The sequence below is a fragment of the Rhinolophus sinicus genome, chromosome 16, assembly GCF_057876585.1.
Source record: "Rhinolophus sinicus isolate RSI-liver-muscle chromosome 16, RSI-T2T, whole genome shotgun sequence".
NCBI classification, from domain to species: domain Eukaryota; kingdom Metazoa; phylum Chordata; class Mammalia; order Chiroptera; family Rhinolophidae; genus Rhinolophus; species Rhinolophus sinicus.
Genome location: NC_142516.1, coordinates 74,393,734 through 74,418,196, shown reverse-complemented (window position 1 = coordinate 74,418,196; position 24,463 = coordinate 74,393,734). Strand labels below are relative to the sequence as shown.

General features: G+C 38.8%; 1 protein-coding gene across 2 annotated transcripts in view; it reads left to right on the top strand.

Moving 5' to 3' along the window:
* Window positions 1–11,184: 11,184 nt before the first annotated feature.
* Window positions 11,185–24,463, top strand: part of LOC109438089 (uncharacterized) — a 52,857-nt gene continuing 39,578 nt past the window's right edge. Inside the window, exons 1-4 of one of the 2 annotated variants that reach the window (XM_088793310.1) lie at window positions 11,205–11,297; window positions 12,812–12,956; window positions 13,330–13,425; window positions 17,012–17,138. In XM_088793310.1, the coding sequence (XP_088649436.1) occupies window positions 12,831–12,956; window positions 13,330–13,425; window positions 17,012–17,138 (349 nt within the window). In that variant the 5' untranslated portion in view covers window positions 11,205–11,297; window positions 12,812–12,830. Of the gene's footprint in view, window positions 11,298–12,811; window positions 12,957–13,329; window positions 13,426–17,011; window positions 17,139–24,463 lie in introns of both variants that reach the window. The other variant, XM_088793311.1, reaches the window with a different exon arrangement.

The window sequence follows — 24,463 nt, the reverse complement described above, 5'->3', positions numbered from 1 at the left end:
AAGGTCTTCCAAAGCCTGGCAACATGCCTGTCACATCATTTTGATATAACTAAGTTACTTTTCCACTTCATCTGCTGATGTGGGCCAAACACACAGAAAGCAACATTATCCCATATCTCTCCTGCCAGGAATCAGATGAGGGAGAAATTCTCTTAGCCCTAAGCTAACCATCACCCCACATGCAGTCTCTCATGTCAGTGAACAAAGGAACTAAAGCCTAACAAACAAAAGCTAAACATCACCTCACATGTAGTCTCTCATGAAAGGAAACCAAAAGCCAACCGAGAGTTAAACAGAAAGCCAACTTCCAACTCAACCGAGGGAACAATCTCACAGGCAGTATTTCACATGAGGAAACCAAAAGCCAACCTTAATCTGACCAACCACCTCACATGGTGGAGTAACATTGCCCCACATGAGGGAAGCAGACAAACAGACAAACAAGCTAACATCATCCAATGAAGGTGAATTTTCTTAACATCTTCCCTACAACATGTTACGTTGTGCGGCCTACATACTTTGGTCTCTACCCATTGACTCCTCATAATGACTGAAAAAAGAAGACTGATGAGTTTAGTGCATCTCATTCCAATACTAGAAATGAGAGAACAAACACTGGAGGGAAGTCTTTTGATTACAATCAAAATGTACAAAATTTTAATTCTGTGGAGGAACTTACTTTTGGGGCAGTCTTTTGAACGTAATGAACATAGTAATGATTTACTTGATAAGGCTGCCTTCATTACACAGAACAGTGCTTATACAAAAGGGAGATTTTATTATGAATTTCGAAGAAACCTATGTGATGTGTCAGCCCTTGTTGTCTCTCTAAGTATTCACACACAGAGAAGAGTCACTGTGAATTTCATGAACATAAATGTAATAAAATTAGGAATCACTTCAGGAGGATTGCTCAACTTCAGAAAACTGATGCAAGAAAGAAAATTTTTGGTCAAAAAGCTCAGTTCCGAGAATATTGGAGAACTCACACAGAACGGCAAACCGTTGAGTATGGGAAAAACCTCAGCTATAATTCAGCCATTAACATACAACACAGAACTCACACAATAGAGCTATTTTGTGATAATAAGACGTGAGGAAAGTTTCACTTCTCCTTCAGCGTTGGGTATACAGCAGAGAACTCACAGAAAGGAAAAACACTGTGAGTGTAATGAATGTCAAAAATCCTTTGGTAGGAGGTCATCCCTCATTTTACATCAAAGAAGTCACGCAGGTAAGAAAATGTATGAATAATGAATGTGGGACAGCTTTTTCCTAGCAATAAATTATTCCTAGTTGTACCTCAGAGAACTCACACTGCAAAGAACCCCTATCACTGTAATGAATGTGGTAAAAGTTATGCCCAGAAGTCAAGCCTGGGGAAACATCAGAGAGCTCACACAAGGGAGAAACCCTATGAATGCAGTGAATGTAGTAAAACTTACTCCGAGAATTCAAGCCTTGAAGTACATCAGAGTTCACACAAGGGAGAAACTATATGAATACAATGAGTGTGGAAAAGCTTTCACCTCCATGTCACACCTCAGAGTACATCAGAGATCTCACACAGTAGAGAAACCGTATGAATGCAATGAATGTCAGAGAGCTTTCATCTCCTTATCACAGCTCAGAGAACATCAGAGAATTCACAAAGGGTTGAAACACTATCAATGTAATGAATGTGGGAAGTCTTTCCTCTGGAAGTCAGATTTGAATATACACTGGAGAACACACACAGGGGAGAAGCCCTGTGAATGTGTTGAATGTGGGAGAGTTTTCACGTACAAACAACAGCTTACACAACATCAGAAGACTCACTCAGGTTAGAAACACTATAAATGTAATGAATATGGTAAAACTTTCAGCCAGAAGTCACGTCTTGTAAAACATCGGACGACCTACACAAGGGGACAAACCCTATCAACGTAATGAATATGGAAAAGCCTTCATCTCCAGTCATACCTCAGAGAATATCAGAGAACACACAGGGGAGAAACTCTATCAATGTATTGAATGTGGAAAACTTTCAGGCAGAAGTTAAACTTTGGGAAACATCACAGTACTCACCATAGGGAGAAACCCTATGAATCTGGAGAGTTTTATGTTCATGTCATACCTCAGGGGATATGAGAGAATTTACAGAGTGAAAAATCTGTATGAATATATGAAATTTTGTGAAATTTGTCTTTGGAAATCCATCCTCATAACACATCAGACTGCCGGGTAGAAATGCTATGAAGATAACTAATGCAGAAAAGCTTTTGTTTGCATCTTAACCCTCAAAATTGAACTCGTAAGACAAATCACACAGGGGAGTGATTTACACACTTTCACCAATGACTCTCACCTATGAAAACATCAGAAAACTCACAAATGTGAAAGATCTTATAAAGGTGCCAATGTGGGGAAATCATCAAGAATTGTCAGATGTAAAAAGCCAAGGGAAGAAAAAAAATGGGCAAAGGAACTCTTTGGTGCCTCTTTCATAAGGGCTCTGCCCTAATGACTTCATCACCTCCAAAGGCCTCCAACTCCAAATCCCAGCACCTTGGGGATAAGATTTCAACAGAAGAATTTTGGGAGGACACAGACATTTAGTCTAGCAAGAACTTATACTTGCAGGAAATGCTTGAAATGTATGTAGACAGTCCTTCAGCCACTAAGGATAAGTTTAGTCCTTTTGGAACATCAGAGAATTCTCTGGGGAAAGAAACATTGTGAAGGTAATGAATATAGCAAATATTCTGTATGAACTCAACCATCAGCAAACTTCAACTGTGGAGAAATTCTGATTGTGTAATGAAAATGGGAGAGCTTTCTGTCAATGACTGAATCTCACTGAGTAGAGAATTCACGTAATAAAGAAAATGTAGAATATAATAAATGTGTGATAACTTCAAAAGCCACCCTCCTCAGTACAGGAGAAAATGCGTAGAGCAGTAGAGACCTCATAGTGTATCGACCAGATGAAAGAAATCTTATGAAGATAATGGATTTGGGAAATCCTGTCAGAAGTCAATTCACAATAAATATATATAAATAATAAATGTAATGAATAGAGCCCCATATCCCATATACTGCATGGTCACCAATAACCATTTACTGTTGTCCTTAGGCCCACGACTAGTCTAAATTTCCCAATCACTCTTTCTGCAGAATGCGGTAATGTCATCAAATTCTATTTAGTGAAATGTGACTATCAGTGGTAAAACAAGTCCCATGAAGACATTTTCATCCTATATATTCTCTGCTGTTCCTTTTCCCTACAATGATGGAAAAGTAGCACATGGAAGGAGTCAGGGTTCAAGAATTACTGTGTGGAACAATTTCTTTCTGTTACTTTTCTCCTGTGACTTTTGCAAGGAAGAAAAAACTTGTTCTCTGCTGAGCTGTTATAGGTTTGGATCTACCTGTTACTGACCTATCTTAGACATTCCTCAGCTCTCACAAGCTATGACTGTGACCTCTGTGAAAAGTGACAAGTGGGTATGTATCAGAAGAGTCACATGGGGGGAACTCCTGGCAATATCCTTCTCTATTTGAGCTCTTCTCTATTATTAATCATGTAAATAACAGGATTTGTTTCATGTTTTCTTACGATTACATTTAGGTTGTGTACCTTTTGTAGCAATACAAAGAAATATTGAGGATTTCTCGGTACATTATAATAGGACACACATACTGTTGAAAGGTCTCACTAATTGTGATATTAAATTGGATTATTTAGTTAATGTGTTACCATCCCTGTTTGTTTGTTTGTTTGTTTGTTTGTTTGTTTGTTTTTAATTGGGGAATATTGGGGAACAGTGTGTTTTTCCAGGACCCATCAGCTCCATGTCAAGTCATTTTCAATCTAGTTGTAGGGGGCGCAGCTCAGCTCCAAGTCAAGTCATTGGATTTCAATCTAGTTGTGGAGGGCGCAGCTCCCTGGCCCATGTGGGACTCGAATCGGCGACCTTGCTGTTATGAGCACTGTGCTCTAACCACTGAGCCCACAGGCCACCCACCAGCGGCTCAGCTTCAAGCTCAAGCCATTGTTTCTCACTGGTTCATGTGGGAATCGAACCGGCAACCTTAGTGTTATGAGCACTGCGCTCCAACCACTGAGCCAACCAGCCACCCCTTCCATGTTTTTTCACAAAAAAGTCATTAAGTATCTTGAGTAAATACATTCCGATTATACCTATGTTGTTGTATTCCTCAAGCTTTCACAAATTTCTGCATTTATTTCTTATCAATGCCCAAATCTATTTTTACTATAGTTACAATATCATGCTATTTTTCCCATTGTTACTCCTGTCCTCATCATGGTATGAAATAATTTTCCTTTTTCCAGAATTTTAAATTTATGTTTATATAGACTCAGATTCTTTCTTCATGCAGTAGGTTATAATCCTTAACTAGCATTATTATTTTCATTTTGTTTTGATGGTCAAATCATCTGAGATAAAGCCAGCTGCCGTTCGTTCAGATTGGCTCCTGGGTCCAATATTAATGTTACTGATATCTTTTTGCTATCATCAAACCATCCTTTTACTATTCTGATCATGATGATGTTTAATCTGCCTTTGTAAAGGTTTGCACTATAGAGCAAGTTCTTAATTCATATTTTTAAGAAAACGTTAAGTCTTTGCTAAAATACTTAGAATATTACACCACCTTACATAAAGATTTAAAATTTCTGGTTGGAATAGCATTTCACTTCATCTCAGTCAGGTATCCACAAGGTAGAACTGACTTAACCAACTGGCTGAGATTCATTCCTGGGAAACCCAGAGGCAGAGTCCTAGTGACATAGAACCCAGGCCTTTCCCGCTTCCCCTCTTTGCTGGCACATGTCCAGAGGACGCTCCCCAACACCACTTCCTCCATGAGAGAATGTTATCTGAGCCCTAAACATGAATGGTCCTCTCTCCTCCCAGCCTTATGGATCTGTACAGGAGATAATGAGGCCTTGAGCCTTATAATCTTCACCATGAACTTGATGCCTTGGAGGCCCTTTTAATTTATAGAGTATTGATTAATGTGGGGAAGAGGTTTTGAGGAGTCTGTTTGAGTCTTGATGAGGGGTACTCTGTGGATCCTGTTGAGAGCAGTTGGAGATTTTGCCCAGAAGCAGGTGCCCCGGGAGGCAGCTAGAGAGCCCGCTGATTCGTAACAGTGTCTTCGCTGGGAAAGCCTCATGTGGACACCTGCATTGTGGCAGGGCTGTGCTGGGCTGGGCATTATAGCATAGTGACACTGAGGTCTGTATCCCAACACCCTGGGTTGACGAGAAATGGGAACTGGGACGTGGGCACCATTATTTCTCAGGACAGAACACAAACAAGGAGCTCTTTCATCATAAAGCATAAGGAGAGGCAAGAACTAAGCCTTGTGTCTGGACTGGAAGTGTTAGGAAGTCCCCGTGAATTCAATTTGCAACTCTGTGAAAGCCCCTAGGAATCTGAGCAATTTTCATCAGTGAAAATGAGTTAAATCAGTTAATGAGTTAAAATGGGTATGAAATCCCATCCTATCCCTTGGCTCAGAAATTTGGAAGCCTGCTACTTTGACACACACACACACACACACACACACACACACACACACGTTTATATATATTATATATAAACTATAGGGAAGGGAGGAGCCATGAGAAAATTTCCCAGTTTATTCTTTTCCAACATTTCTGCTCTCCCATCCCCTTGTGCCTGTCCCAATAAAAAAAGGCACATGCAGGGCCTAGAGTTTTTATTGATGAATTATTGGGATTATTCTTTGAATTGTTTACAAAATCCATTTAACTATTAACTTGAATGTAAAAGACCAAAGTGAGAGGCAATAAGTGTTTATTCGATATCCAAATTAATAGGTATTTGTGAAGCACTGTTTCAGGCGGACACGTGATAGGGTTACAATTAGGATGCAAGGCAAAGTGCATTGATGAGAAAGGGAAGTGGAAAAATTACATGAATAGAAGGAAGGAATTTCTACATATGCAAACAAGGTAACAGTGATGCTATTTCTAAAGCATGTTTTCAGTTTCAGCCCATAGTCTTGCTAATTTTAAAGAATATTTTAAAATGTCAGCCAATAGTCATAATATCTGCTTTCTTGTTATGCTGAAATGCTGCTTTAGGACCAGTGCAAAGGTTCTTTTATTCAGTTTTAACATTCCAAGCGTTTGAGGAGTAAGATGTGCAAGGTACTTCCTCTGGCAGGCAGCTCCGACTCCATTTTAAAGTGACTCCGTTTATGTTACTTTTTATATTTCTCCTCTTTATTGAGGAGTTTCCTTGAAAGCATGAAGTATCAATCATCAGAAAGCAACACTGATCACTTATTAAAAGCATTGTTGGTCTCTTGTTGTCAGGAAGACTCCTTCCTAGCATGTTATGTCCCAGAAGGGAACGGGATTTTATTTTTCCTTAGGAGCCTTAGTCCACACTTGAGCAATTGCCTCAGAACACAGGAAGTCTTTCCTATTATGTTTCTTTAAGGGCAAACATCTTCTGTAGTTTCTTCAGGTTTTCCCTGTGAAGTCTCAGAGGCCTTAGTGATCATCTCAAAACGCTGAGCGACCATTTTCAGAGTGGTGTCTTTATAACATTGAGGTGTGGAAAACAAAGTTTTAGAACAGCAAAAATTCATATATTAACAAGCAAAATGGTAAGTCCAGTTTGAAGAATAGACCTGAACCAGGAGGCAACAACTGAGGGCGGTCAACTGAAGATATTAAAGAACCAGGAGGTGTCAGTGTGCTCCATATTTAATCAGTTGGTTTGTGCCCATATTTTATCTACTTCCACTTCTATTTCACCAGAAGTGTTTTATCCAAGTATAACAGGAGGTATATTAACACCAGAGCAAATCCTGCCTTGTTTAGCCAGATTGTATCTACGAAAAAACATCCAGCCTAAGAGAAAGCCTGGAAGAGTTTATTGGAGCCAAACTCACTACAATTGCTTGTGAAGAAAAATCTCAACACATTGAGAAAATGCTCCGCAAAATAGCAGTTTGCTGCTTATTTTATACATAGAATCAAAAGAGAAGGGTTACGTGAAATCCATAGGTGGTAGATGAAGAGGGTGGGAGAAAGCAAAGGTTGAAATCTCTGGGCTTGGATCAAAGCAAATTGGAGAGACAGGTACTTGTTCTACATAGGTGGATACATGAGAGTTAATACATCACTTTTTATAGCACATAGAGATGGTAATCGGGAGAAGAGTAACACTGTGAGATTCTGTAGTTTCCTGGTCTGGGAAAGAAAAGGGATTACTCTGACAGTCCAAGGGCATTTTATCTTAGATACAAAAAGACAATAGATAGGCTCACTTAAGGTCAAGCTTCACCTTTGTCAAGGAAGATACAGACTAAAGATGTGACTTCCTGCCATGGCCCATTTTAGTTAGGAATTGTTCATGTTCATGCCATCCTTTATGGTTATTTTCAGTCTCCTGAGATTGTCAGGTTTAACATGGGGCCCCTTTTCCATCCACAGTGATCAATAGCCATTCTGTTCTCTAATATAAGTCACACAAGGGAATTTATAGATTTTTCCTTGTTGGCTACTACTTTGGTTGTAGCTCCAGCAATTCCTGTAAGATTTTTGATAAATTCCTAATCATGTATTTATTGCAATACCTGCCCAAGGAAAAAGTATTCTTCCAAATCTCATAAAATTGCTGGTCATTGACTATGTATGTAACCAGTTCCATGTCTTTACCTGTCAAGTCAGTTTAAAGAAGACGCCCCATGTTGAGTTATATTTCCAGGCAGAAATTAAGGGGGAAAATAAAACAATAACATTATAGTGAGTGCTTGGCCTCATATTATTTGTGAAATAGGAAGGAACTAAAGGAAGGAAAGAAGGAAAAATTGTCTTGATTGTACAGGCGTGGTCCAGGTCTTAGGTTAGCTGTCCATAACAGATGTCATCTGTTTTACTTCCTAGAAATTTAAAATTTCAAATCTTTGTTGTTGAGCATTCCAGTTAGATGCATGAGTTTTCCTTAAATGGGAAACATGAATCCAAGAGTCAACACCATTACATTTGTCTACGCACAGATTAGTTAAGAGTACCTGATATGGTCCTTTTCATCTTGAATGGCAAAGGGTCTGTTTGAAGGTGACTTTTTCACTATACATTATTTTCTGCAAATTTTGGTGGTTAATTTCTTTATGTTATGCATATTTTATCACAGTTTTTTAAAAGTGCAGCTTTAAAAAATACCTGAGATCTCACCTCTGCCAACGGACAGTAACTGGTACCAGTGTGGCCATCTAGTGCTATAAAAATTGACATAATAGGAGGCAAAAGATTTAAGGCATTGAAAATTTCAGAGTAGTGATACTTGAGAAATGCACACTTTTAGGCCCTCAGTCCCCTACCTCTTTGCTTTGAAGATATTTTTTTGATTTACATAGAGTTGGAACCCAAGTGAAGGTAGCAGTCTTACTAAAATTAAGAAGTAACTGGAAATTTGTAGGAAAAGATACTTAATATAAGATAGCTTGTGTGTGTGTGTGTGTGTGTGTGTGTGTGTGTGTGTGTGTGTGTGGTATGGGGGAGAAGGGATTGACAGAGATCTGTTCCAAGTTCAAAACAGGTCCTTGACCAAGAGGTGGGTTGAATGTATGCAGGTCAAGACTCGATGATACCCACTATAGGTTGTGTGTTGTGGGGCTGAGTGAAATTTTGACACCAGGTGTCATGCATTTATATAAGACATAAGCACATCTAGTGAGGGTGAGCATTTCTTTAAAAAGGTGCCAAGGGAGTTACAGCTGTGTATTTATATTTATAAAAACCTATGTTTTGGGGCAGCCAGATGACTCAGTTGGTTAGAGCATGAATTATGCACAACAGGATTGCTGGCTCTATTCCTGCATGGGATGGTGGGCTGTACCCCCTGCAACTAAGATTGAAAATGGCAACTGGACTTGGAGCTGAGCTGCATCCTCCACAACTAGATTGAAGGACAATGACTTGGAGCTGATTGCCCCTGGAGAAACACACTGTTCCCCAATATTCCCCAATAAAAAAATTTTTTAAAGTAATTTCTTAAGAAAACAAAAAACCCTATGTTTTCTTGAAGAATTAGTAATTTCCTAGACATATTTAAATGTGAAAGTTATTTATTTTACATGAGAGCTGTGTTTGTGGCCCTAGTGTGTCCCAGTGTCTTCTTGGTTGTCCTAACGAGGTGACTGAAGGTTCTCTGGCCCACTGTTCTGGATGCCAGCTCAGACATATTCTGCCTTCCCACTTTCTCTTTTTCCTGGGCCTGTATTGTTGCAGTAAAATTGTTCAATGGTTTAGCAACAGCTGTATATTAATGTGTGACAGGCACTTCTCTTTCTTTCAAGGCTTCTGTGATTATTGTTATTTTTGTCCTAATGACGTTTGAATAGTTCTTTTAGGTAAAAGTTAAAAAATATGTCAAAGAGAGAAAACAAGCTGACAAGATATTTTGAGAATCAAATCTGAATTTTGGGAAGGAATCTTTAGCGTTCTCATGTAGAAAACGGGCATTTATTCAAGTTTTCTTTAATGTCAGGAGTAAAGCTTTATGCTATGTTCTCATAGATTACATTAATTTTGATGATTCTATTCTTCTTCTTCTCCCAGTGTGTAAGATCCAATATAAAAACATATCAGTCATTAGAAACAATTGATGCTATAAAATCTTTACCAAAAACATGCTCATTAGACGTAATTTAGTAACAAGAGTTCCTACAATATTATGACCACAGCCCTATTTGGTAATAGAACAAGATGGTCATATTGGGTTTAAATAGGATCATCTCTGGGATGTGAACCACTTGCATGGTAACTATGTTCTTATACTGGGTTGTGTATATTTTCCTGTATTACGCAATTTTGAATGGTTATTTGCCTTTTTATCTTCCCTGAGGTTAGCCATTCTGCTTATAGATGCTATCCTTTTATTAATATATATCAAAGATAAGCAAAATTGGACACAAACTGGGGAGAACAGATTTTAATTGGTAATATACAACTGCAATAGGGAAAGGGGTCTTGCGTGAACTAAACTCCACTTCGATTTGTACAGAGGTGACTGGGAGTTTAAAAGGTAAAATGAGGAAAGAGAGAGAGGGTGGGCTGGGACTCAGTAGAGCGAGGGAACTGAAAAAGGACACAAAGCAGGAAGGAGGAAGTGGTCCATGTAAACTCCATTTGGGTTTTTTAACTGTCACTTATTGAAATTAAACTCCCACCTTCTCACAGAGACTGTGAGACAGGTGCCCTAACTTCAGGCATTGGATATCACACAGAACTTATTTGGCTGACTTGTTTTTCTCGGGCAGGCACTTTAAGGGGGCTTAATGTCATCCTAGGGATGAGTCCTTAAGCTGTTACACACTGTATTTTGTTTAAATCTTCCTAGGCCAAAGTTGATAGTCCTATTTGAGAAGCAGGCTTAGAGAATCCTAGCTAGAGTTTGGTGAGGAGACAAAAATCTTTTTTCTTTCGTATTGCTGTGCTCCATTTTTAATTATTTTATTCCCACGTCACAGCCTTATTCCTAGGAGCTATCTCACCGACCTTAAACTCCCATGGCAGCTTTCAATTTAAATGTACGTATACTCATGGAGGTAGTACCCATATTCTCCTCCCTCTTTTTTCACTCTGTATTGCAAAATTTTCAAGCATTGAGAAAACCATAGAATGTGCATTTATCTCCACCCATTTCATGTATGTAAAATCTTACAATTTTGCCGTATTTTCTTTGTCTAATTGATTTTCCTGAATATTTATAAGTTTACAAACATATAATTTCAATCGTTAAATGCTTCACTCTGCGTGCCTTTATAAACCAGCATGTTTTCCTCTGTTATTTCAATATTGTTTTTACAGTTAAGGGGAACCCACTGCACATTCAAGTTTCCACATTTGTAACCAATGTCTTTAACAGCTGTTGTTTATTCAATCGCAATTTTTTCCCAGACCACGCATAGTATTTGGCAGTAAACTTCAAGTTTAACCCATAACGTTTGCGAATTGTGAGACAACAGGAGCAAGAGAAATGGTAAAGGCCAACATTTTACAACCATCTAAAAAAGTGGAAACGTCGCTAAATTGAGACAGGGAGCGACAGCGGTGTTTTGTGGGAAATGTAGTCTCTCATGTAACTGGCGGCCGCGAAGGAACCTGGGAAGGGGGTCTTCTGGGCTCTGTCGGCTTCTGTACAGCTCTAGTCCCGCCTCCCTGCTTCCGTTGGGTCCTTGGTCACGCGGAGAGCACTTTGTGGATCTTATCTTCCCGCGGGCTGCGAGGATTAGAATCTAAAGTGAGAATGCGGGGTCGATGGGGAATTAGGGCGACCTGGAGACCAGCCTGAAGCGCGTGGGGACTTGTGTCTGTGGAGAAGGGGACGGGAGGTCACGGGAATCCCCCCGGCGGGATCTTCAGTGCAGAGCCCGCGGGTACCTGTTGGGGGGACCCCTGCCTTTCGGTTCCCGTGGCGCAGATGGGACTGAGCCCGGTCAGGAGCAGGTCCCTGTGCGGGACGGGGTGCAGGGACCTTGTGCGCGGCCCGGCAGCCGCTGGTCGGGAGAAAATCCGGTTTCAGCGGCAGGAGGGGAAAGCGCGGTTATAATGAGACGGTGAGAGCCAGAAAGCGCAGGCGGTGAGTCTGCGTGAGAGACGAGCTCTGGGGCTAAAACTACCGGTTAAAGTCCAGCTCTGTCACCTGTAGGCAGGGCGGACAGAAGGAACCTGCCTTAGTCCGATTTCTCATTGAAAATAATTGCATTTTGAGAGAGAAGTTCTCACCTATAAAGCAAATAGCCAACTGAGTAAATGGCAACTACGATTATATTCAGAAGGTACTTAGGTCTTTCTCTTCACTGGGTGGCTTTTGTAAACCTCACATCCAATATATGAGGTAGGCATAACCATCTGCATTAGAATAAAAGAAAGCAACCGAGGCCGAGGTTGCTGGAGCGTATTGCTCAGCTCACAAGCTCGGGATGATGGAGCTCCGAATTAGGGGCAGATGTGCTTTAAATCTCAGGATATATCTAAATGCCACACCTACCTAAAACCATCATTACACCTTTCACAGCACTTAAGAGAGTGACCTATGCTTACATACGTGTGGGTAAAACTGGAAGTGAATGTGAATGGACTCAGCACTGTCAGATGTATTCCGGAATTTCTGGTGTCTCATCAGAATCCTTAGCTTAGACAGAGGTTCCTAGCTCTTCCTGCACTGGCAGGTAGTCTGTGTTTTACGTTTGAAATTTTAGGCATTCCAAGAGTGTCAGGTTTGTGGCCGTAACATGAATTTGTTTCCCAGATCCAGGTCCCAGGTTTTGGGAAGCACTTACTTTAGAACAAAGCAGCTCCTGTGATGTAGGAATCGGGAGGGCTCCAGGAACAGGAATGTACCCTGGAAGAGAACAGCCCTGTTCTTACTCTCCTCACCAGAGCTTCAGAGCTGAGGCAAAAGAACACAGGAAGCAGCAGGGCCTAACTTTGCACAGTCAGAAGTTCTTGATCCGTTTGGCCAGATTTGGAGATACTGTCATGTGCTGTAGCCACCACACTGATGTGACAGTGGAGGATTTTGGTCAGCTTTGAGAGAGGGGTGAGCTGGGGTGGCCCAAGGGTATGTTGCCCAAGAAAGGCCACTTTGTGGGAAAGCTTGTGAGGTTGAGGTCTGGGGAAAGCAGTAACCAGACACTGGGTGGAAGAACTGCCCCCACTTGCTCAATGGCCTCCTGGCTCATCACTCTTTACAACACTGTGCTGCTCTCATACGTGCCCATGTGACATTACTGACTTATCCTCACCTCACAGAATCCCAAAAGGATGGTTCATGAAGGGTTTCCATGGTGATCTACTTCTGACTCTTAAAAGCCTTAAAGAAATTGGACCACAGGGGTTCAGTGACTTGCCAAGGGAAGTGCAGTTTGTGACAGAACCAGAAGGAAAACAAGTGCAGGTCAGTTTCTCACAGGAAGTCACCCAAATTACCTTATGGAAAGGACATTTTGAGAAGCTGTGACCCAATTAACACAAATGAAAAATCTTGCCTTCAAGCCCTCTGTATTCCTTTACTGGGCTTACTGTGGATTTTCTCTTTGGAGATGTAAGCAGTGTTCATAGGAAAAGAGTTCAGTGATGCAGCCTGAGTATTTCATGTTAATATTAGTGAAAAAGCAATGCCTTATCCTATATGTACTTTAATGTAACTAAGTTGTTTATGTTAATCGTTCAGAAAATTAACTAGGCTGTCGTTTAACCATCGTAAACTTCAGTCAATGAAAAGATGTGTGGTTTAGCCCACGTGACCACTTCCCGTCTCATGTGGACAGGTGGTGTTGCCCCTGCACGGTCCTTCCTTGGCCTCTCAGCAGAACCTCCCCAATTCTCTACATTCTCCCCAGAGCAGCAGAATGAACACACCTCAGGTGAGCTCTTTATTCATTTCCATTGTGCTGGATTTATGAGTTTTATAAGGGTACATATATTCAATGCAAAAGGAGAAGTAGATGTATCTAGTAGCTAGTTGGGCTTTTTTGTTTATTTTTTTTTAAGGAGGGCGCAGCTCACAGTGTACCACGCGGGGATTGAACCGGCATCCTTGGTGCTACGAGCACCACGTTCTAGCTAACCAACTGAGCTAACCGGCCACGCCGGAGAAGTAAAAATAAAGCCAGCGTTGAGGGAAAATACACAGTTTCAGCATTAGCTGTGATGTTTGTTGTGGGCTCTTGGTAGGTAACCTTTGATACGTATATTCCTTCTAACTGCCTGTTTGCTGAGATTTCAGTTTAATCATGAATGTACTTTGAATTATTTTAAGTATTTTTTCTGTATCAGTTGAAATAAAGGCATAGCTTATTTCCTTTAATCTGTAAATATCATGAGTAGTAAAATGAATTTTTTAATATTAATTCATTGTTGATTTCCTGTTTACACCCTATTTGCTGATGAGTTGGCTGGGATCTTTCTGCTTGTACTTATAAAGAAGTACACATCTGTATCACATTTAGGTGAGGCTATCATTTCCTTTTCCTGTGTTTCCATCCAATTGTGGTGGTATGCTTATATTAGCCTCATCAAAAGAATGTAACACTTTCAACCTTTTTTTTGTTTTTATTCATTTGTAATGTTTTTTACCCTGTATTTGATTTGATAAAAATTGCCTGTTGTTCGTGGGGGATTGTTGTGTGAAGATTTTGAGTACCAAATCCGTGTATAAAAGATTATAGGTCTGTACTATATTTTTCTCTCGCCACGTATCTTTCCAAGAGCAGAAGTGTTTAACCAATCAAGTTTTCAAAAATTTTAAACCTTTCCTTTGATAAGTTATCCTTTTTTGGTCATGTGTAAGAAATCTTCCTAAACCAATGTCTTCAAGATTTTCTCTCCTGTGTTTGTAAGATTTATAATTACAGTTTTTTTCAGTTAACTTTTTCGGTACAAGGTATCGATCAGGATTATTTATTTTTGCTTATGCATGTTTAATATTCCAACAACATTTGTTGAAAATGTGTACCTTCTCCACTGAATTACTTTAGCACACTTGTGGGAATGATTTGCTTTTATATTGTTTGTGGTTATGTTTCTCAAGTCAGTATTCTCTTCTGTTGATGTGTGTCAATCCTTTGCTAATACTATACTGTCTTGATTACTGTTGCTTTAAAGTGAGTCTTGAAATCAGTATTATGAACCTCCCAACCTTGTTCTGTTTTCATAATTGTATTGGATAATGTAAATCCTTTATCTCTTCCTAAAAGTTTTAGAATAGACCTTTCTATGTTTAAAATATGCTCTGATTTTGTGTGTGATTACAGTGGTGCTGTACATCAATTTTAAACCTCCCTTTAATATTCCAAAATCATGTAACCAACACTGCAGTGTATAATTCCATCTCTATGTTGATAGAGATCTTAGTGCAAATGGAGAACATTTGCCTCGCTGACCCTCTGCCCATTCTCTAACTTTTGTTCTTCTAATCTCAGTGTATGGCTGAGTTAGAGAAACCCTGTCATCTTCCCTCCTGTATGTCTCCTTTACTACTCAGATGGAATACTTTACTTCTGACACTTCTGGTCACCAAATGTGTGGGTTGTGTTCCCCCACCAAATAAATTTCTGCAACAGCAGCCTCGCGTCTTGTAATTTAATTCATCTGACACCGTCTACCTGGAAATAGCATGAGACGCCACAGGTAAAGGGCTCAGTTCTACAGGACTGCTCCCACCCCACTGCAGGTACCAACTGCATTTCCCAGTTGTCACCTTTGCTTCTGACCTGTGGGCTGTACATCTGAGGTTCCCATGACCCCCTCCTTGGATTTGGTTAATTTGCTAGAGCAGCTCACAGAACTCAGGGAAAGGCATATACCCGTTTATTAAAGGACATGATAAAGGATACAGGTGAACAGCCAGATGAAGAGATACATTGTGTGAGGTCTGGGTGGGTCCTGAGCACAGGACCTCCTGTACCCGTAGAGTTGGGGTGCAACCCTCTCCTGATATATGGCTGTTATGTTCACCAACCTAGAAGCTCTCCAAATGCACACTCTTGGGGTTTTTATGGAGGAGTCATCATGTAGTCATGATCACTTACAAACTTTATTTTCAGCCTCTCCTTTCTACCGAAATAGGAGGCAGGGCTGAAAATTCCAAGCTTGCAATTATGACTTGATCTCTCTGGTGACCAGTGCCCATCCTGGAGCCCACCCAGGGTCATCTCATGAAAACCAAAGATGCTCCAGGTGCTCTTATCACTTAGGAATTTACAAGGGTTTTAGGAGTTCTCTGCCTGGAACCAGGGGCAGAAACCGGTGTATCCAGATGCTCCTCTGCTTATGACGTGGTTACATCCTGATAAACCTGTTGTAAGTGGAAAATACCGTAAGTCAGAAATGGAGTTAGTACAGCTAACCTACCGGCCATCATAGCTTAGCCTAGTCTCCCTTCATCATGCTTAGAATACTTACATTAGCCACCAGCTCGGCAGAATCCTCTAGCACAGAGCCGATTTTGTAACGGAGTGTTGAATATCTCATGTAATTATTACGCGATTCACTTTCACAGCAGAATCAAGGTAAAAAAGTGTAATTCTACCCATTGGAACTCAGGGCATCTGTATATATATTTTAGCTTTTTCACAATGTCGTCAACCTTTAACCAGTTGCTCATGTGGCTTCTCTGGGTACACCTGTACAAACATAATGATCAAAATTTTGTTCCTTATAGAGATCAATTTCAAATTTTTCTTCTCCATTTATTTCTCTTAATAAATATCAGTGCTGTCTTTCTGTCTTTTAAATTGAACTTATTTAAGCAAGAACCAAAACAAAAAACAGTTCACCTATTTCTTCCATCCCTCATCTTTCACCACTGGCAACTACCAATCTGTTGTCAGTATGAGCTTAGGATTTTTTTTTTTTTTTAGACTTTCCACATATATGAGACAGCATATGATATTTGTCTCACTTCTTCCACTTTGCATAATGTTGTCGAGGTCTTTAAATTGATCTCTATTTTCCTAAGTAAAACTTGCTCCACTCTTGCAAGGAGCATTGCGTCTGAAAGCAAGTCTGATGATGCCTACGATCTGCAGTGCTTACCTGTGTCTCTTTGTTGGTTCCCTATTACCCCAGCAGAGAACTCCAAGGGGGTGTGTGTACCCTAGAGAGTGCTCAAGACAGTCTACTAAGAGACAGGGAAAGGTGACAGGAAGCCTGGTTATAAAACTGTCTAAAACACAAGTCACTAAGCCTTATCATTACTGTATTAACTGACAGTCTGTGGTATATAATTTAGAAATAAATACAAATACATCAGGGCATGAGATTAATATTTGTACCAATTATGTGAGTACCCTCACAGTGTAAGACAATAACAGGCCATAGTAGGCATTCATTATGAAATTTTATTTTAAAATTTGAACAGTAAATCTGATAGAAATTAGTTTGCAAAGGTATTTGCCATGTCACCTGTTTCTGAACCCTTTTGATTGAGTAAGAAATATGCTGTTACAGGCCTCAGTGTCCTTCAAGGACGTGACTGTGGAGTTCACCCAGGAGGAGTGGCAGCACCTGGGCCCTGCTCAGCGGGCCCTCTACAGAGATGTGATGCTGGAGAACTACAGCCACCTCGTCTCCGTGGGTGAGCAGACCTGACCACCTCACTCCTTCTGGAATGCAATTCTGGTTTTTTTTTTCCTCTCCTTAGTATTCAAATAACTTTGTTAGGGCGTGTAATTAACAGAAAGTAAAAGTCAGTAATTTTCAGTGTATAATTTGATGAATTTTTAAAATGTCTAGGTGATCACCACCACCAAAATAATGACATAAAATACTTCTATCACCGCACAAATTTTCCTTATAGCTCTTTGCCATCATTTTTCTCCTCCCATCCCTCTCTCTGGCCACTATCATCCTCTGATGTTTCTGTCGAAATAGTTTTGCTTTTCTAGAATTGTATATACATCACACAGTGTTCACCCTTTTTCCTTGCCTGTATTCCTTAGCTTTTTTAAAAAAAATTTATTCAATTTATTGAGTTGACATTGGTTAATAAAATTATATAAGTTTCAGTTTCACAAGTCTGTAGTTGATCATTGGTACCGTATTTTGCCGTGTATAATGCACAGTTTTTTGCCCAAATTTGTGTGAGAAAAATAAAGGTGCTTATTATATATTGGTAGTACTAATTCTGTATCTAAATAACAGTTTTTAATTCTCTTTTTTTGCTTATGAGTTAAAAGCATAACTCTACAAATCAATAACGATATCCGTATGCAAAATAATACCCTGGAATACAATATTTGGTTTTGTTGCACTGATGACGAACTTGCACCAATAATGAGTTCTTGGTGATGCGTAAATGTCGTAAATTTGCCAGTGGTACATACAATTTCTTGTACCTTATATCTGTTCTTCTGTTTTGTAATTATTTGTTACATAAAATTTCTTGAACCATAATATATTAATAAATGCTGAAATTCCTTTAAGAACACAGAAGGACATAAATGTGAACAAATAAATATTTGAATTAAAAAATTAAAAGAAGATTTTTTTTTTCCTCCTAAAAGTTTGGATCAAAAATGTAGGTACATATTACACATGGCAAAATCCAGTATATTGCGGTGTGTGTTTACCATCCAAAGTGAAATCATCTCCTTTCGTCACTTTATATTTGATTCCCCTTTACCCTTTTCTAACCTATCTTTCCCTCCAGTTACCACTATACTGTTGTCTATGACTGTTTGTTTGTTTGTATTGTTTGTTTTTTGCTTTCAGTTTTATCCCACATCTGAGTGAAATCATATGGGTCTTGATTTTTTCCATCTAACTTACTTCGCTTAGCATGATAATCTCAAAATCCATCCATGTTGTCACAAATGGCAAAAAAGATTTCATCTTTTGCCATTGCCAAGTAATCCATTGTATATAGGTACTGCCTCTTCTTTATCCAATCATCTATCGAAGGCCACTGGTTGTTTCCATGTGTTGATATATCTTTACAGATAAATGTTTTCAGATTTTTTGGGTAGATACTCAAAAGAGAGATTGTTGGGTCACATGATAATTGTGTTCTTAATTTTTTTAGGTACCTCCATACTGTTTCCATACTGGCTATACCAGTTTACATTTTCACCAGCAGTGTATGAAGCTTCCTTTTTCCCCCACAACCTCTCCAACACTTATTACTTGTCTTGTTGATAATAGCCATTCTCACAGGTGTGAGATGGTATCTCACTTTGGTTTTGACTTGCATTTTCCTAATAGCTAGTGACCTTGAGCATCTTTTTACATACCTGTAGGCTCTTTGTCTGTCTTGGGAGGAGTTTCTGTTCAGATCTTCTGTCCATTTTTTAATTGAATTGTTTGGTTTTTGTTGAGTTATATGAGTTCTTTATATATTTTGGATATTGGCCCCTTATCAGAGTTGTTGTGTACAAACATTTTCTCCCATTCAGATGGTTGCTCTTTGTTTTGTTGATAGTTTCTTTTGTTGTGCAAAATCTTTTTAGTTTGATAAAGTCCCATTCATTTATTTTTGCATTTACTTCCTTTGCTTTTGAGATAAAATTAATAAAACCCTCTCTAAGAGCAATGTTTTTTCTATGTCCTTTACTGTTTCAGGTCTTATGTTTATGTCTTCGATCCCTTTTGAGTGAATTTTGGTGTATGGCGACAAATAATCTAGTTTCATTCTTTTACACATGGCTTTCCAATTTTCCCAGCACCATTTATTGAAGAAGCTTTCTTTCCTCCATTGTATGTTTTTGGCTCCTTTGTTGAAAATTACTTGCCCATATATATATGGGTTTATTTGTGGGTTGTTATTTCTGTTCCATTGGTCTGTGTGTCTGTTTTTCTGCCAATACCATGCTGTTTTGATAATTTCTTATTTGCAGAATAATTTGAAGTCCGGGAATGTGATCCCTCCGCCTTTGTTCTTTTTTCTCAGCATTGCTTTGATTAACCAGGGTCTTTTGTGGTTTCATACAAATATCATGATGTTTTTGGTTCTGTTTCTTTTTTTAAAAATGCCATTGGTATTTTCATGGGGATTGCATTAAATCTGTATATTTCTTTGGGTAATATGGCCATTTTAACTCTGTTTAGTCTTCCAATCCATGACCACAGAATTTCTTTCTATTTCTTTGTTTCACTTAACTTTTCAGATTCATGCATGCTTTTGTGTATCTCACCATTCTTTTTATTCCTAGGTAGTATTTCTTTGCATGTGTACACCACAATTTGTCATCCTTGTATACTAGTTGATAGACACATAGGTTTTTACTTATTTGTGCTGTTAGGAATAGAGCTGCAATGTCCATGTAAGTACAAATTTTGTTCAGACATTTGTTTTTATTACTCTTGTGTAAATATTCAGAGGTATGGTATTGTTGTTCTTATGGTCACCTTATAGAAACCTGCCTGATGTTTCCAAAGTGGCTGTGCTGGTTTGCATGCCCGTTAGCAGTGTCTGATAGGTATAGTTGCTGTACATCCTCACCTACGTGTGGGATTGGAGGTCACTATGGTTTTTATTTTTGTTTTTAATAAACAACAAACATTTATTTCTCACAGTGTGGAGGCTGTAAGTCCAGGATCATGGCCCCAGTAGACTCGATGTCTGGTGGAGACCCACTTCTGGGTTGCAGGCTGCCAGCTTCTCGGTGTGCTACATGGTGGCCGTTACTTTGTTGTGTGTTTTTTTAAGATTCTAGTGGGTATTTTTGTATCTTACTGGATTTTATTTGTATTTTTATGAGGACTAATAAAGTTGATCATCTATTTTTTTTTTTTAAGATTTTTTTGTTGTTGCTGTTATTGGGGAAGGGGAACAGGGCTTTATTGGGAAACAGTGTGTACTTCCAGAACTCTTTCTCCAAGTCAAGTTGTTGTCCCTTCAATCCCAGTTATGGAGGGCACAGCTCAGCTCCAGGTCCAGTTGCCCTTGTTAGTTGCAGGGGGCGTAGCCCACCATCCCTTGCGGGAGTCAAACCAGAAAACTTGTGGTTGAGAGGACGCGATCCAACCAACAGCCATCTGGGAGCTCAGCGGCAGCTCAGCTCAAGGTGCCGTGTTCAATCTTAGTTGCAGGAGGCGCTGCCCACCATCCCTTGCAGGATTCGAGGAATTGAACCAGCAACCATGTGGTCGAGAGCCCAGTGGCCCATGTGGGAATCTAACAGCCAGCCTTCGGAATTAGGAGCATGGAGCTCTAACTGCCTGAGCCGCCGGTCCAGCCCCTAAAGTTGATCATCTTTTCAAGTACTTTTGGCCATGCACATTTTGTTTCTTGAAGTCTGTTAGAAACTTTAGCCCCTTTTTTAAGATAGTATATTTTTTAAAATAGTTATATTGAGTTGAAAGATTTCTTTATATAATCTCAATACAAGACTATTTTTAGATAAATATTTTGCTAAGTTTTCAGCCTATCTGGAGCTTGCTCTTATTTTCTTAACCGTGTCTTGGAAGATCACAACTTTTTCTTTTTTTAATTTATTGTTGGTTTTTCCTATATATTTCATGTTTTTTTTTAATCTTTTAAAAGAAATTTTTGCCTAATCCAAGGTCACTAAAATTTCCTCCTATATTTTCTTGAAGAATTTTTATAATTTTGCATGTAAGCCTGTGATTCACTGGCAGTGAATTTTTTTATATGCAGTGAAATAAGGCTTGTGTTTCACTTTTTCCATATCTGTGTCTAGTTATATTGACACCATTTATTGGAAGGGTTATTATTTTTCCATTGAACTGCCTTGGTAGAAATTGACCATATATCAGTAGTTCTGTACTTGGACTCGATTCTGTTTAATGATTCTGTGTGTCTGTAATGCACCTTCTTGATTATGTAGCTTTGTGGAAAGTTATCAAATAAAGAGGATTTAATTTTCCAAATATGTTTTTTATTTGAAAACTATTTTGATTATTGTGCATTCTTTGTCATTTCCATGTAATTTTTAGCATTTCTAATCAATTTCTTCAAGAATTTTGCTTGGAATTCTGGTTGAGATAGAATGATCTGGAAAGGATTTATATCTTGATAATATTGAATCTTTGATTCATTAAAGTGATAGTATTTGTCTGCCTTTTGTTTTATTTTATATTTAGTTTTTCAATTTATTATTGGGGAACAGTGTGTTTTTCCAGGACCCATCAGCTCCAAGTCAAGTCGTTGTTTTCAGTGTAGTTGTGGAGGTCGCAGCTCACTGTCCCATGTGGGAATCAAACCGGCGACATTGGTGTTATGAGCACTGTGCTCTAACCAATCGAGCCAGCTACCCGGCCACCCCTAATTGTAGGATCTAAAGCTGTCCTTTATCCATTTCAAAAAGTTCTCTAGTCTGCTGAAAGATTTTTGTTTGTTTCTTATTGATAGTGATCATTGTTGAATTTGTCAGATGTTCTTTAAGTATTGAGATAGTCACATGGTATTTCTTTTTTATTCCATTAATACTGTCAAGTACATTGAGTTTTGAATATTCAACTAACCTTGAATTCCTAGGGTGAACTGCAGTTGTTCATACTATATTATATTTTTCGTATTCCTGGATTTGGTTCACTAACATTTTAAGGATTTTTGCACCTCTATATTTCAATGATATATGTAGATGTAATGTTTCAGTTAGTTGATATCATGGTAATACTTATACAGTGAGTTCAACTGTTTCCAGTATTTTCTAGAAGAGATTGAATAGAATTGATATTATTTATTCCTTAAATATTTAGTAGAATTCACCACTGAAGCATTATGTAGTCAATTTCTTTATTACAGAGCTATGCCCCCTCTACCACTAAAGAATTCTGAATCTAGACTTTTCTTTGTGGGAAGGGTTTCATTAAGTGATTTTTTTTTAGTAGCTATAATAAAATTAGGGTTACTTCTTTCTTTTTCTTTTCTTTTTGTTGTGGTATAGTATATAACATAAATTTACTGTTGCAATAATTTTAAGTGCGTATAGAGTTTTGTAACGGTTAATATACTCACAGTGTTGTTCAACCCTCACCACCATTTCTCTCCAGAACTTTTTCATCTTCCCAACTGAGGCTACCCTTTGCACACTCACTCCCCATTTCTTCCTCCCCCGAAGCTCTATTCACCACTGTTCTACTTTCTGTCTTTCTGAATTTGACTACACTAGGTAAATATAGTGGATTCATTCACTGTTTATTTTGCTGTGTCTGGTTTATTTCACTTAGCATAATGTCTTTAAGACTTCTATGTTGAATAACAATGGTGAGATTAAAGATTGTTATTTCTGCCTTGTTCTCTGAGGGGGACAGCATGCAGTCTGTCACTATTAAATATGATGTTGACCATATGATTTTCATAAATGTACTTTATCAAGTTGAGAAAATTCTCTTTTCCTAGTTTTCTCATTGAATTATATCATGAATGGGATTTGGTTTCCTTCTTTCTCCTTATTTGGGCTTCAGTTTGTTCTTTTTCTAATTTCTTGAGTTGGAATTTCGATTGACTTGAGAGTTTTCCTGCTTTCTAATGTAAGGATTTAGTGGTATAATTTTTTATCTCAGCACTGTTTTAGTTGCGTGCCCCAAATTTTGATTTGCCATAGTTTCATTTCATTTTGTTCAATGTATTTTTGTTATTTCGTTTCAGACTTCCTCCTTGATAGATTATTTAGAAATGTGTTGTTTAATTTGTAAGTCTTTGGAGATTTTACTGTAACTTTCTGTAACTCATTTTCAGTTTGATTTGGTTGTGGTCAGAGAACACCCTTTATTTCATTTCTATTAAACTGTTTTCTTTCTTTTTTTTTTTTTTTTTAAGATTTTACTGGGGAACAGTGTGTACTTCCAGGACTTTTTTCCAAGTCAAGTTGTTGTCCTTTCAGTCTTAGTTGTGGAGGGTGCCATTCAGCTTCAACTTTCAGTCTTAGTTGTGGAGGGCTCAGCTCAGCTCCAGGTCCAGTTGCTATTGCTAGTTGCAGGGGGCGCAGCTCACCATCCCTTGCAGTAGTCGAACAGGCAACCTTGTGGTTGAGAGCCAGTGCTCCAACCAACAACTGAGCCATCCAGGAGGCAGCTCAGCTCAAGGTGCTGTGTTCAATCTTAGTTGCAGGGGGCGCTGCCCACCATCCCTTGTGGGACTCGAGGAGTTGAACTGGCAACCTTGTGGTTGAGAGCCCACTGGCCCATGTGGGAATTGAACCGGCAGCCTGCGGTGTTAGGAGCACAGAGCTCTAACCGCCTGAGTCACAGGGCCGGCCTCTGTTTTCTTTTTAATGGCCCAGGATATTGACTATATTTATACGTGTTCTGTAGAGTTTTGAAAAGTATGTGTATTCTGCTCTTACTGGATGGCGTTTTCTATCAATGTCTATGAGAGCATGTTGGTTGATGGTTTTGTTAAGTTGTGTATCTGCTTATTTTCTGTCTAGTTCTATCAGTTGCTAGATGGGGTTGTTGAAGGGTCTGACTATAATTATGGATTTATCTATTTCTCTTTTTAATTCTCTTAGTTTTTGCTTCATATGTTTAGAGGCTCTCTTGTGATGTACAAGTTTCTTACTGACATGCCATTTTTGTGGATTGTTCCTTTAATCATTATGTACTGTCCTTCTCTGTCTCCATGTTCTTTGCTGTGCAGGCTCCTTTATCTGATAGTACTATAGCCCCTCAGCTTTTTTTAAATTTTATTTTAATGTTTGCATGGTATATCTTTTTCTAGTCCATTACTTTTAAACTTTCTACATCATTCCTTTCAGGCGAGTTTCTTGTAGACAGTATATAGTCAGTTTGTTTATAAATACATCTGACTGTCTTTTAAAGTTGTCTTTAGGTCACTTTCATTTGATGGAATTATTGATATGTTAGGGTTAAGCCTGCTGTTTATTATATTTTTCTGTTTCTTTTTTTTCTTTCCTGTGCGTTACTTTATAATTTTTTAGAGTTCCATTTTTATCTGCCTATAGTGTTTTTCAAGTGTTCCTTTATATATTTTTGAAT